Here is a 14,370-nt window from a genome sequence, read left to right on the forward strand (position 1 = left end):
ATATTTTTTTTTAAGTTTATTTATTTTAAGAGAGAGAGCACACATATATGTGAGCAGGGGAGGGGCAGAGAGAGGAGAGAAAGAATCCCAAACAGGCTCCATACTGTCAGCACGGAGCCCGATGCAGTGCTCAATCTGATGAACTGTGAGATCATGACCTGAGCTGAAATCAAAAGTCAGATGCTTAACTGACTGAGCCACCTAGGCACCCCTGTATACTAGGGAGTCATTAAAATACTAGGGAGTCATTAAAAATCACTTGAGGAAAAGAATTCATAACAGGAAATGTTTTTTATAAATGTCTATTTATTGAGTGAGAGAGAGTGGAGGAGGGGCAGAGAATCTCTTAACCAACTGAGCCACCCAGGCGCCCTAGAGAGAGAGAATCTCAAGCAGGCTTCGTGCTGTCAGTGCAGAGCCCGATGCAGGCTTGGTATCACAAACCACGAGATCGTGACCTGAGCTGAAACCAAGAGTTGGACACTTCACCAGCTGAGCTACCCAGGCGCCCCCAGAAAATATTCTTAGTTGCCAAGTTAGAAGTAAAAGTAGAATCAAACAGTATCCAGGATATGACCCCAACCTTTTTTTAAATTTTTTTTAAGTTTATTTTGAGAGAGAGAGAGAGAGAGAGAGAGAGACCTGGGGAGGGGCAGAGAGAGTGAGACAGAGAATCCCAAGCAGGCCCTGCACTGTCAGCATAGAGCCTGAGACGGGGCTCAAGCTCGCCAACTGTGAGATCACGACCTGAGCCGAAATTAAGAGTTGGACGCTTACCCGACTGAGCCACCAGGTGCCCCTCCAATTTCTTAAGTAGTCTTATATATAAATACATACACAAAGAAAACAGTGGAAAAGATAAACACCAAAATACTGGCAGGAGTCTCATCGGGGCGGTGGGATTACATGAGGGTTTCAGTCCTATTTTCCCATGCTTTCCAAACCTCAGGGTAAAAGGGGGTGCCTAGCACCTAACATGCTTAGTAAATGTGAATCCCGTTCCTGCCCTGACTCCTCCTCTCGCTGACAGGACAGGAATCCTCGGCGTTCTGGATAGAGAGGAAAGCAAAAGGCCAGGGGCTTCCCAAAGACCTCCCTCAACCTGGGCGGGTACCCACTGAAGCTCTGCTTCTTCTGTAGGTCTGCAGCCCTTAACTCCACCGTGGTTCACGTTCAGCTAACACCGGACCCAGGCCAGGGGTCAGCTTAGGAGAGGGGCCCGAAGCAGTGCCTGGGACCTGAGGTGCTCTTTGCAGTGACTCTGCTCAGCGCCGAGTCCCCACAGCAGGCCGTTTCTGTTGAGGTGGTTAAGTCTCCAAGGAGAGAAGAGAGATTTCTGACGGCGGCACGAGATACCTCTGCTGCGTCCATACACCCAAGTCTCGGCTTCCATGGCCCCCACCTGTTCTCCTGGCCCCGGGGAGGAGAAAATACAGATTTCGAATTGGAAGCCAGGAGCTCTAACTCCTCCCTTTGCCACCGATTCAAAACCTGGGCAAGGTGCCCTGCTTGGCTGAGCATCGGATTCCACGGCATGTAGGAAGACCCTCCTTCCTTAGGGTAGATGAGGTCTGTCCATGTTGGCGACTGTCAGCATTGGTCCCTGTCCCCTGGGGTCCCAAGACAGAAATTGAGAGTGGGTGACACAGGATGTTTATTTAGGCTTGAGCCCTTGATACTGTCATACATAAAAAAATATATAATTTAAAGTCAGGGAAATAACAATCAGATTGGTGTCACCTCCCTGCCTCCCCTTTGGCACAGCTTTTCCAACTGGCCTCCATTCCAGCTGTTCCCTTCAAAATCCTGGAGGGTAGGAGACAGGGGTCACTTCTTGGCAGCTTCCGCCAGGGCTGCCAAATCTGCCTCTTTCTGGGCAGCCAGGAATGTGGCTCGCTCCTTCTGGAAAGCTGCCATCTCTTCTGAACTGAGGCTGCAGGTGCAGAAAAAGATGGTGAGTGAGTGGCCAGTCACCTTTGGGGAGCTTACCAGGGCCCATGGCACTGTCTCAGCACACTTTTTCCCTTCCTGGACTCCCCAGCTTCCACACCTTTGCCACCCTACTCCCACCCCCCACCTCTGCCTTTTATTCCCTCCTTAAAGCCCCACTAGCCCTTTGAGGTCACGGTTACCCCCCAGTCCAGATCAACTGCCCCTTCTTCTGTGCCCATGAACACTTTGTACAAAGAAGTCAGCTGGCTGTGCACACATGCCTCCCCGCAAGCAGGGGTCAGATTGACTCGTCTCTGTACTCCTAGTAAAAGTAAAGATTTGAGAAAAGTCAAGCCCATCCCTGTACCATGCTTAACCTCACTTCTCTTAGGAAACAACCATCAGCCTCAGCATGGGACGCAAACCAGCAAGAGGCCCATAGAGGACCAAGTACCGACCCTGCTGTTGCCTGAGCCAGATGTCCTTCCATTCAACATCTCACTCAAAGAAACAATTCCTGAGGTCATCCCAAGCTCTAGGAGGAGGCCCCCTCTGGCCTCTGGATCAAGTCTGAACTAGAGACAGCTACAGACAGCCTTCGGCCTTCCCAGCAGGTCCGTCTGCCTCACCTCTCTTGCTATTCCCCACTTTGCTTCTAGCATCGTATACCAGATCACATTGCACTTCTTTGCTTTACTTTTTCACCTTCTGTCCTTCACAGGGATCTTTCCCCCATCCGTGACCTCTTTTTCCAAGTCTCTGCTCAGACGTCACCTCCTCTATGAAGTCCTCGTTGACACTCCAGGCAAAATCAGGAGCTCTACTCTCTGTTCTCAAGACACCTGTAGTTACTTTTGTCAACAGTGACTGTTCAGCAGCCTAACGTTCCACTTATGCATCTGCCTCCAGCTCTGAACTGAACTCAGGAGCGGGACCAAGCATGGCTGTCGCGTTCCTAGCTGTATTTAATGTCCAGAACGATATCTAACACGTAACAGGCATTTGATATTCATGTTCCAAATAGATGAATAAGGCTCCCCACTCCTAAGAAGTCTAAGGTCCTTGACTCAGAAGCTGACCCTCCCACTGTAATGGGCCCTCTCAGCTTTGCCCCAGAGTCCAGAATTTTCCAAGCCCTCCCCTCCCATTGCACCTTCCCAGGACACGCACTCCTTCACCACACGAATGCCCAGGGAACGGGCAGAGCCAATGATGGAGCGAACAACAGAGGACAGGGGCACATCCTGCAGGGCGAAGGCGTCGTCCTGAGCTTTAACTCGGGCAATCTCATACACATGCTTCAAGGTCACCAGGCCTGCCACCTCCTTCCCTGGGAGGAAGAAACAAGTAGACCTTCAGGTGCCCCTGCTTCCTTCCAGAGCCCCCAGACTCCCGGGAGCCCACCCTGACCCTTACCTGTCTGCCGGGCCCCCTTCTCAATCCCAGCAGCTGCTTTCAGGAAGTAGGAAACAGTGGGTTGTCCGACCTTGATCTCAAATGTCCTGTCAGGCTTAATGGAAAAAGACATATATGAGAATATGTCTCCTGCCTCCCCTAACCCCTCCTGCCCTGGCCCAGAGAACTTCTAACTTCTATCCGCCGCTTCCCTTGATTCACCTCCTGATGGTGTCCATCTAACAGACCACAAAACCACAGGGAAAATACATCTGTAGCAAACAGCTTTGTCACTTCTGGTCCAGGCCCAACTCTGCTCTAAAAGCCCCAGTGAGGGGCGCCTGGGTGGCTTAGTTTGTTAAGGGTCCGACTTCAGCTCAGGTCATGATCTCACAGTTCAAGGGTTCAAGCCCCAAGTCGGGCTCTGTGCTGACAGCTCAGAGCCTGGAGCCTGCTTCGGATTCTGTGCTTCCCTCTCTCTGCCCCTACCCCACTCATGCTTTGTCTGCCTCTCAAAAACAAATAAATGTTTAAAAAAAAAAAAAAAAAAGCCCAGCGGAATGGAGAGGCAAAGGAAGGAACTGCAATATGGCAGGACAGGCTCAGAAAAGATACGGTCTAGTCTCCACTGTGTTAATGGGGAAGGTGGGACTCGGTAAAAGCAAGAGACTCGCCCAAAGTTAGGAGCTGAGCACCAACCCCAAGTGACCAGCCCCAGGAACTAGGGAGAATAAGGAGGAAGAAAAGCCAGCAGGATCAAGAGGGGATGGGGATTAAGGCCAGCACTTGTCACAATAAGCGCCGGGTGATGTGGGGAGTTGCTGAATCACTGTTATTGTACACCCGAAACTAACGTAACACTGCGTGCTAACTGCAATTAAACTAAAAACTTAAAACCAAACAGGAGCAGAGTCCCAACTGTGCACCTTCACATAAATCTTGGTGGGCAAAGGAATGCCTTCTTTGATGTCCTTTGTCTTCTCGTTGAACTCTTTGCAGAACTGGTTGATGGAAACGCCTCTCTGGGAGGGCAGCACAGGCGTTAGCGTGGGAAGGGGCGGCCTCCTACCACCCAGGAGGTTCTGTCCGTCCCTTCCCTCGTCTTCGCTTCATTACGGTTTCCATCCTCTTTCTGCCGCCCGGATTCAACTAACACTTTCCGCGCCAGACGATCTGTATGCATCATCCCTCCATCCTCACCACAGCCGGTGAGGAAGGACGGAGGAAGACGAGCCTCGAAGGACCCATGTAACGAACGCAAAGACATTAAGCGTGTAGGTAGCAGAGCCGCGCTTTGCACCGAGGCCTCCCTGGCTCCAGAGCCCGCACCCTCCACCCGGGTACTAGCTCCCACCCCACGGCGCCTCCCGCTCCGCGTTCCAGCCACCGCTGCACCTGACCCAGGATGGGGCCTAGAGGGGGCCCAGACATGGCCTGGCCTGCCCGCACGATGGTCCGGATGACGCCACCAGCCTCGGGCTTCCTGAGAGCCCGAGTGGCCCGGTTCAGCTTCGACATGACGCGGGACTCCCGGCCTCAGTTCACCTCAGGGCAACAGCAAGAGCGACGGCTTTGGGCGCCGCCATCCTGGGTCAGAGGTCAAGGGTCCTCGCGTCAGGTGAAGCCAACAAAAAAAGCAGCGTTGTTTCGGCCCTTCTACCCTCCAACCAGTAAAGCAAGGAGAGTAATATGAGGGAAAACACCTTTTAACTCGCCATCTGAAAATAGGGGAAGGACCCGAATGGCTCAGATACAGACATTCCGCCTGCAGAGCACATAGGCGGTGCCTCGGACAGCTAAACCGGAAGAGGAGGAGGAGGAGGAGGAGGAGGAGGACCTTAATGCCCGCACAGCATTGTGGGCATGGTGGTTTTGACCGCTAATGCCGATCTCGCACGTTGCTAGGCTCTGAGGCGCCATCTGCTGGACACGATTATAATCCGTGGGTTTGAAAGGAACGGAGAGCTTCTCAGGCGTGGGAATCTCTTTATTTTCTGAGCCCGGTCGGTTCCTCACCAGTTGTTGAAAGGCACCATGGTGAAGAGTACAGACCCTGGAAGCATACTGCCCGGTTGCTCCCCATGCTGGCCGTGGACTTGTTCGAGTTACTTAGGTTCAGTTTCCTCCCCCTGTGCAACGGGGGTTATGATATGTAGACGCAGTTCTAGGGATTGTCGTGAGGGTTGAGTTAGCGAAGTATGTTAGAGCAATGCCCGGCACCTGGTGAGCATGCGCTATTGGCAGTACAATGAGGACAAAACCTTCACGGAGTTGTTGTGAGGCTTAACAGGCCCAGAACATGTTTGATACATCATCTGTGCCCAATAAAATAAAACAAGCCAGCATCTTATTTCATCTTTTTTTTTTTTTTTTTTTTTTTTTTGAGCACTTGCTACGTTCCAGGCAGGGTGCTAAGCACTTTAAAGGCATTGTTATCTCATTTAATCCTCACAATGGCATGAGGTATATTATTTTATTATACCCCCTTTACAAACGAGAACACTGAGGCACAAAAATGAGGTCAAGAACACCGACTCTGAATGTGACAGGGCTGGGAAATGAATATTGGTATCACCTGACTCTAGACCTTGTGCCATTTACCATGACTATATTGCCTCATCTGGTAAAAGGAAATAATTTGGTTAAACCACATTGTGAATTGTGAGATGTTTTATTATGAAGTTTGTTTGGACTTCCACTACTTAAATGTGATTGTTCCTGCCTCTGAAGTCTATCAAGTTCTTTATTAACACTCAACCTCATTAACCTTAACAAGACTCTGGAATCACACTGGCTCTTGTTTTTTATTTTTTTTAATTATTTTTTTTATTTTTGAGATCAAGGGTGCCCCTGGGGGAGGAGCGGGGGTCGGGGAGTGGGACAGAGGATCTGAGGACAGCTCTGTGCTGACAGCAGCGAGCCCGATGAGCTCAAACTCACCAACCGTGAGATCATGACCTGAGCGGAAGTCAGAGGTTCAGCCCCCCAAGTGCCTTAAGCACCTTGGGCAAAATAATTTACTCACTAATAACATGGGGCTAATAACAGTACCAACCTCACAGAAAATTAGTTAATTTAGGTAAAGTACTTAGAAGAGAGCCTGGCCCAGAACAAGCCAGGGTAGGTATGATTTATCTCTGGGTGCCACACACTGCCCAGCCTTTATTTACAGATTTATTTACAAATAAAGGTATGAATCCTTTCTAAACGAAGGAATCAGAAAACAGTCGGGCACAGCAGGTGCTCAGGGAGCCAAGAATGTAGCCTGCATAAACTGGGCTTCATTGTCAGTTTCTACTCTTGTCAATGAAAGGATAGCTTTGATTATTCCAGCTCTAACAGATTATAAAGAAGCAATTCCCTAGTCTAGCTTTGGAAATGTGCGAGGTCAGAGCGTTCAGTGGTGAAAGTGAGGTGCGACAGGTGAATGGGGGTCGCATCATGCAAACCTTGTCAATCCTGTTAAGGTGTGTGGCTGTGAGTAGAGGTCATTGAAGAGTGTTAAGTGGTTGCGTTTTGAAAGGTGACCTTGGCTTGGGTATGTAGAGGGATTGGAGGAGGGCAAGGGTAGATGCAGGAAGACCCATTAGGCCAGGGCAGGAAGACAGTGGAAAGCCGTTGGTGGCTTGAGACCAATTCAAGAGATCCTTAGAAGCTAGAAATCTATTTTAGTCAATAAATGATTGTGCAGCCTGTACTGTGTCCATTTTTATGAATAGTAACTCATGTAAACTTCATTACAATCCTGTGAGGTATAGGTGCTATTATCATCCCCACTTTACAGACTAGGAAACCGAAACCCAGACAGGTGGAGTCACTTGCACAAACTTACGCTACTAGAAAGTGGCAGAGTCAGAATTTGAACCCAGACCTTTGGCTCTAGTATCCCTGCACTTGACACTCCCTAGGCTGCCTTGTCAATTAACAGAACTTTGTGCCTGAGGGGTAAATTGTCGGGGGAGAGGGAGAGAGGCATCCAGGGTGATACTCAAGATTGTGGCATAGATAGTTTGGGTAAATGAATGATAAGGTTCACGCTTAGTGTTGGCACACAGGTGCCGTAGGTGCAGATGGATGACTGTGAGTTGCATTAGGGGGTGTAGTATAAGCCCTGACAGCTGGTTTGTCTTTTTTGTAATGTCAGTGCCTGACTTAAGCTTTGATTGCAGAGGTATCCACTTCAAGGAGATAACCATCTTTGAGATGGATGCCAGCCACGTTGCCAGCCACATGTCTAGATATAAAGAGCCAGGTCAAGGCCCCATCTCCCCCTGAGGCTCCTGTTTCAGAGATCAGATCTTGGTAACCGGGCATTTGGGCTGTTTGATTTCACTCTTTGGGTGCTTTCAATTCCAACTCTTTTCACTTTAAATTCACCAGTAAATAGTGAGCCTGTGAAACTCTAGGCCCCACCCTGGACCCCAGTAAAAGCAGAACCCAAGGTGCTCCCCACTTCTCTCTCTCCCTCCGGGTACTGACTGTGTGGTCCCAGGTGTGGCATGTAATTTCCAGGACCTGTGAGTAATAAACCTTTTCTCCCCTCAAAGTTCCCTGATGGTCATTGCTGAGGGCATCTTGCATTCGTAATAAAAACCGGAAGGGCCAGGCCAGCCACAACATTGGTTGTCAAGTAGCTGAGACCAGCACACAGCAGAGGTGCCTGCGGGCCATCCAGCTACAGAGCCTGGCCTGGGAGGGAAGCCTGAGCACTGAGACTGATAGTCCTTGGGGCCAGGGCCGGGAGTGAGATCACCCAAGGAGGAGAGAAGAGAAGTCAGCATTTAAAGAGGGGAAAGAAGAGAAGAGAGAGTGAGCAAAGGGAACCAAGAAGGAGCCGCCGCAGAGTTAGGAGAAGGCCGGGAGATAAGGCACCTGAACCTTCAGGAGGAAAGTTGGAGAAAAAGAAGTGAAGAAGTGGAAGCCAAGCTCAAACTGAGCCTGTGCCCAGCAGGAAATGAAAAAGCCTGGACAATCTGTTACAAGTAGGGGGCTTTATACTGTGACCCCCAAGTACATGGTCTAGAAAGATTCACTGGGCTGCGAGGAGAAGGAGAAAAGAGGGATGTGGAGTGACAGGGAGAGAGACTTAGGAGGTCCCATCTGCAAAGCCTGCAGCCAGCCCTCCAGGTTACTAATGGGCCCCAGAAAAGCAGTTAAGGCCAGGGGTTAGTGGGTAGTTAATCCCTTTCCCCAAGGAGGCAGCAAGACCTTAGAGAGGGAATAGCTGTGCAGTGACCAAGGCATGCTTGGCAGAAATGCCCGTGCCCTTGTGCAGCAAAAAGGCTCCTGTGTTTTCAAGTGTGAAGGGGAGAGAGCAGAGAAGCCACCAGCCCTAGAGGGAAAGGCTGACCAGGCAGAGGCCTTCCTAGGGTGGAGGTCCAGGTGGGCCATCTCACTGGGGACCCGTGTGAACAGACAGCATTGGGTGCCGGTTGTGTCCTGCTGGGATAAGGGGAAGGAACTCTTGAATTTCCACCAGTAGAAACAGAGATGAAGTTGAGTCAGAGAAAAGTAAAGTTCTGTATCTTTTTAAAAAAAATTTTAACGTTTATTTATTTTTGCAGGAGAGAAACACAAAGTGTGGGGGGGGGGGCGGGCAGAGAGAGAGGGAGACACAGAATCCGAAGCAGGCTCCAGGGTTTGAGCTGCCAGCACAGAGCCTGAACCGGGGCTCGAACTCACAAACTATAAGATCATGACCTGAGCCGAAGTTGGACGCTCAACTGACTGAGCCACCCAGGCGCCCCATAAAGCTCTGTATCTTACATGCAGGAAGATATGAACGGGGATCTGTACCTGTCACACAAACAATGCTCAGCCCTATTCCTGGCATCCTGGGAGCCCCCTGGAGATGCTGAGAAGGAAAGGCAGAGAAGGGGGAGGCAGAGGGAGAAGGAGCAGGCTGAGCTCCCTTCAGTTTTTTGATTGCAGATACAGGGAGTTAGGGACCTAGAAGTACCCACACACAGCTCACCCCTCTCCCTTAGCCCCCATGCTCAATCTGTCCCTAATCCCGCCCACTTATGTCCCCACAGCTCCCACCAATCCTGCCATCTCCTCAGTGACTGCCAGAGAGCAGGGCTGACATCCAGGTTCTGCCTCTACCGACACACACATTTCTCCTTGGCTGTGTGACTTGAGGCAAGTCTCTTCACCTGTCTGGCCTCAGTTTTCTTCACTGTGAAATAAGAATAATAAGGTACCTACCACACAGGACTGTTGAGAGAATTTAACATGATTATCTGGGCAGGGTACTTAGCTCAGGCCTGGCTCGAGGGATATAATAAGCACTCTATGAAAGCCAACTTTTAGTATTGTCAGTTCAGACATCATCTTTTCCTGGCTGGACACTCAGGGCAGCCCCCACTATGGCCTCTCTGCCTCCATTCTTGCCCATCTAGTCTTTCCTCTCCAACTCAGTCAGGGTCAGGCCCCTGTCTAAAACTTGTCAAGCTACAGCTCCTTTGCCCAGAGTGTGGGTCTTGGTCCATCTGAGACACTCCTTAAAGTTTAACTTTCTGGTATCTTCCTCCAGTGTCCCAGGAGATCTTGCTGAGACTCATCGCTCTACAAACCAAAGCTTGGTATGGGATCCAAGGCCCTGGACCTCTCCCCTGCCACCTCCTCCAACCTGATACTCCCTACCTCACCCTCTGACCAACCAGAGAGTGTAGAGTTCCCTGCTGCCCTGCATTTGCCTGTTTGTCCCCATTTGTAGATGTGCAGGCTTGGACACTCCTTCTCCCCTCTCCTCCTGACTCCTTCTACCTCCCTATCCCTCAGGAAGTCATGCCTGTTATGTGCTGAATTATCTTCCTTCCAAAGTAGTATCTTGGAGATCTAACTGCCAGTACCTCAGAATGGGACTGTGTTTGGAGATAAGGCCTTTAAAGAGGTAAGTAAGTTAAAATGAGGCTTTTAGGGTGGCCTCTCACCCAATCTGAATGATGTCCTCGTAAGAGGAGACCAGGGCACAGACATACACAGAGGAAAGACCATGTGAGGATACAGCAAGAAGGTGGCCATCTGTAAGCCAAGAAGAGAGGCCTCAGGAGAAACCAGAGTTGCTAACATCTTGATCTTAGACAAGACTTTTTAAAGGCTAGCATTGTGGCCTATCAGTGGGTTATTAAATTGATTTTGTGAGTTCAGCCAACATTTTTAATGAAATAGAATAGAGGAGAAAACATAACTGAATACACTGCATGGAGTAAAGATATGTATTGTCCCATAACACTTGTGTTTTCCTTGTGTGCCTGTGTGTGTATATTGAATCACAATAAAAAAGTCTTCCTTACTAATACCCATCAAGAAAGAAAGAAAGAAAGAAGAAAAGAAAAGAACAGAGAAAAGAGAAAAGAAAAGAAAAGAAAGGAAAAGAAAAGAAAAGAAAAGAAAAGAAAAGAAAAAAGAAAAGAAAAGAAAAGAAAAAAGAAAAGAAAAGAAAAGAAAAAGCCACTGTAGTTTCAGCTGGAACAAGTCCCTGCCAGTTCAAATTGCAGACTGTAAGGGTTTGGTTGAACCAGCTCATCTTATTTTAAACATTTTTATTATAAAATATCATAAACAAATAGCTTATACAACATAAATATACAGTTTACCAAACTATTACAAAACAAGTACCCAGGTGATATCACTGCATCAAGAACCTGAACAGCACCCTGGACAGCACCCTAATGCTTCTCGTTGTGCCCCTTCCCAATTACAATCGACCCTTCTGATTTTTGTGCTATTGACTTCCTTGACTTTCTTTATTTTTATTTCTAACATTTCATTTCTCTTGATATACACCTAGGAGTGAAGTTGCTGGCTCATGTGTAACTCTATGTTTAACTGCTTGAGGTGCTGCTGGACTGTTCCTAAGCAGCTGCACCATTTTACATTCCCGGGAGCAGGGTGTGAAGGTGCTGAATTCCCCACATCTGGATGCTGATGCCTGCTTTTGTCCCACTCTATGGGTCATCCTTTCCTGTTTCTTTGTATTAATTATATATTTTTTTGTTGGAAACTGAAGATTTTAATTAATATGTTGTAGCAACTCGGTACTAGTCCACTGCCTCCAGGGCTTGTTATTGTTATTTGTCTGTTTAGTGACTGGCTGGATTATTTTAGTGAAGTCTTTACCCTTCTCCCCACAGTCTAAATACAAAGCCTCTGTCATTGGTCCTCAGGAAGTGCAGCCTTGGGTATTCCTACAGTCACCCTGGGATGACAGTGGTTTGGGCAAGGCTCTCTTTGACTGACTCTTTCCCTGGCTACACCCAGCTGTTAAGCTCCATTCAATGCCAGCTGAGTCCTCTGTTGTTTTCTTTAAAAATTTTTTGTAAATTTTTTTGTTTATTTATTTTTGAGAGAGAGACACACACAGAGCATGAGCGGGTGAGGGGCAGACAGAGAGGGAGACACAGAATCTGAAGCAGGCTCCAGGTTCCGAGCTGTCAGCACAGAGCCTGACACAGGGCTCAAACCCATGAACTGTGAGATCATGACTTGAGCAAAGTCAGGCTCTTAACCGACTGAGCCACCCAGGCGCTTCCTCTTTTGTTTTCAACAATGAATGTCCTGGGACCTAAATTGCTCCATAAGCTGATCCAATCAAATTTGGATTCTTTGAAGGAATAGGATTTGTATCCCTGAATCTACCTGAGGGTTCAATCTTTTCTCGGCCCTCATTCCCACTTACAACAGGGCCTCAAAGGCAGAGCTCAGCATCGTAGGCCCTTCCTTCCTCTCTCCAAATCTTTCAGTCCAGAGAGTTCCTTGTCGTTGCTGTTGTTGTTTTCAGCATCTTTTCTGAAATAGATACACAAATATTCTTCCAAACTACTTATGCTAGTCCCTTGTCTTCAGACACCTGAACCCAAGAATTGAAGAAATAAAGATTGTATCTTGTTCCTCTGTTACTTTTTTTCCCCCAGTAGGGTCAAGATGTAGATTGAAGAGAAAGGAGGGGTTGATTTCAGAAGAGTACTGCAAATTTTTATCCCACCATAGGTAAGTGCTATTATTGTTCCCATTTTATAAATAAGGAAGATGAGATCTAGAGAGATTGAGAAGCTGGAGTTTTTGAGACAGAGCCAGAAGTCAAGGCTGGAAGCTGGGCACTTGTGTCTGTTGGCGGTGTCCCAACTCTCCCTTCCTCTCCCCCACCTAGACAATGCTGGGGCCAGGCCCTCCCCGGCTTTGGGAGGCCCCTTGTGGTCTGGCCATGCTCATCATGCAGCTCCGGTGCCAGCACACTAAACCACAGGAGAAATCTCTGCATCCTGCAGTACTCTGCAATCTCTCTCAGCCCTTCCTCCCTGCAGTCTGGTGTCAGATGGTAGCACTGGGGCTCTGATCAATCCTCAGCTATGTAGTTGTCTGGCTGTGTGACCTGGGGCAAGTATCTCTCCCCCATCCCCTGAGCTTCAGTTTCCCCATCTGTGACCTGGGGATTCTGGTGGTTATTGAGCATGTGTTCATTGAGGGCCTGCTCTGGCAGGCAATGTGCTGGAAGCTGGGAATGCAAAGGGGGAGTGAGACTGTCCCAGTGTCCTCGTGTCCCCCAGTGGCTTGCCTACCTGGCATGGAGGTGGACATATTGCAGGCATTCAAGGAAGGGAGCTCTCCTGTGGTGCAGGATTTGCATGATTTGCTGCTGACAGCCCAGCAGTCCAGCCTCCTCTGTGGTGGCCTCTCAGGGAGCCTCTCTTTGATTAATGAGTGCCTTTGTCCCTAAAGGACGAGCTGCTGGCTGCCTTCATGTTTCATCTGGCTGCTAAGGCCCCCAAACAGTTGGCAAAGCAGTTGGTATCATGGACTATTTTTAGGTGGGGGAGTTAGTGGGGTGTGTGGATGTGGTGGGGCCCAGGGGGAGTCCAGGAGACAGGGAGCATCACAAGCAACAAGATGAGGGGAGAACAGGAAGGATGCTCTCTCTCAGGAATGTGTGGGCAAATTTTCACATCTCCTTCATGACTGGGGCCAAAGACCACCTCCTCTGTACAGCCTTCCTTGATTTCTTCAATAAATGCACCAAAGACTCAGGTTAAGGGCTACCCTCTGGTCTTCCCCCAGCTCTTGGTTATGGTTCCAAACATACTGAGAAATAATGTGCCGTAGGGTTCTTATCTGATGCATCTCTGGGTCTCTCCTGCTCTGCACCTGAGTCCCATCCTGCCATTTCTCATCATAACAACAAGGTATAGAATAGAAGTTAGGAGTCCAGATTTTGGAGTCACACAGCTGAGACCTACTCTTGGCTCCTTTCTAGCAAGATAACCACGACCAAGTTAGTACAACTGTTTGTACAACTGTTTTGTCATCTGTAAAATGGGTGATTATCGTGCCTGCCTCCTAGAAATTAAAGGGCTTACCTTGCTCAAAGCACAGAGTATAATACTTGGCATAGATTGACAAATCTCTTGCAAGCCCAGGCCCAGAAGGAACTGCACCCAACCCAAAGCCCCCCTTGTGGCTTCTTGGGTATGATGTGCGTGCTAGCTGGAAGGAGGGAAGTGTTCCCGGACACCCCGGGGCCTAGAGGCAACCCAGCGAGAGAGTGGAGGAGCGAGGCTAAAGACAAGGTCTTCGAGTCTAGTCAATTGTAGCATTTTCCCTCAGCCTCCCTGCTAACGCACACCCCCTCCTCCGACTCTCTAGTATTTTCCTTCTCTCCTTCCCGCCTCCGCTTCTAATTCTGCAGCTACCCCAGGTGGGAAGACGGGTCTCGGGGTGACGGGCGTGGAGGTGTGGGAGCAGGTGGATAGTCCCCGGCCCAAGGTGGGGTAAGGCGCCTCCCGCGCAGTACAAAGGCTCCGGCTTGCGGTGGGGGAGGGGGCGCCCGTGTCTCTAGGAGAACCCGGAAGTCCCCAGAAATGAGGGCGGGGTCTGAGGGAGCCTGAACTGGGGGATGGGTCTCACAGATACCGGGGAGTCCCCGAACCAGTGAAGATGCGCTAGGGAGTTCCTGAGACGGAGTGTGGGCGGAGCTTCCCAGGGCCTGGGGGCGGGGCTGTGGAGGGGCGTGGCCTCCCACGAAGGGGCGGAGCTCTGCTGACT

At 49.5% G+C, this 14,370-nt stretch overlaps 1 protein-coding gene across 3 annotated transcripts; it reads right to left on the reverse strand.

Annotated features, from left to right (window-relative positions):
* Nucleotides 1–1,637: 1,637 nt before the first annotated feature.
* Nucleotides 1,638–5,151, reverse strand: MRPL11 (mitochondrial ribosomal protein L11). Of its 3 annotated transcripts, none has more exons than XM_011287030.4 (6): nt 5,031–5,146; nt 4,723–4,914; nt 4,254–4,349; nt 3,349–3,442; nt 3,086–3,262; nt 1,638–1,933 (listed from the first exon to the last, which is right to left on the reverse strand). In XM_011287030.4, exons 2-6 carry the CDS (start codon nt 4,843–4,845, stop codon nt 1,737–1,739), a joined length of 687 nt encoding a protein of 228 aa, XP_011285332.1. In that variant the 5' UTR covers nt 4,846–4,914; nt 5,031–5,146; the 3' UTR covers nt 1,638–1,736. The 3 variants fall into 3 exon arrangements, with proteins under 3 accessions (XP_011285332.1, XP_003993722.1, XP_019668270.1); XM_003993673.6 differs by having other exon boundaries at nt 3,103–3,262; nt 5,031–5,140; XM_019812711.3 differs by lacking the exon at nt 4,254–4,349 and having other exon boundaries at nt 5,031–5,151.
* Between the last annotated feature and the right edge of the window lie 9,219 nt (nt 5,152–14,370).

The sequence above is a fragment of the Felis catus genome, chromosome D1 (genome assembly GCF_018350175.1).
Source record: "Felis catus isolate Fca126 chromosome D1, F.catus_Fca126_mat1.0, whole genome shotgun sequence".
Taxonomy (NCBI): domain Eukaryota; kingdom Metazoa; phylum Chordata; class Mammalia; order Carnivora; family Felidae; genus Felis; species Felis catus.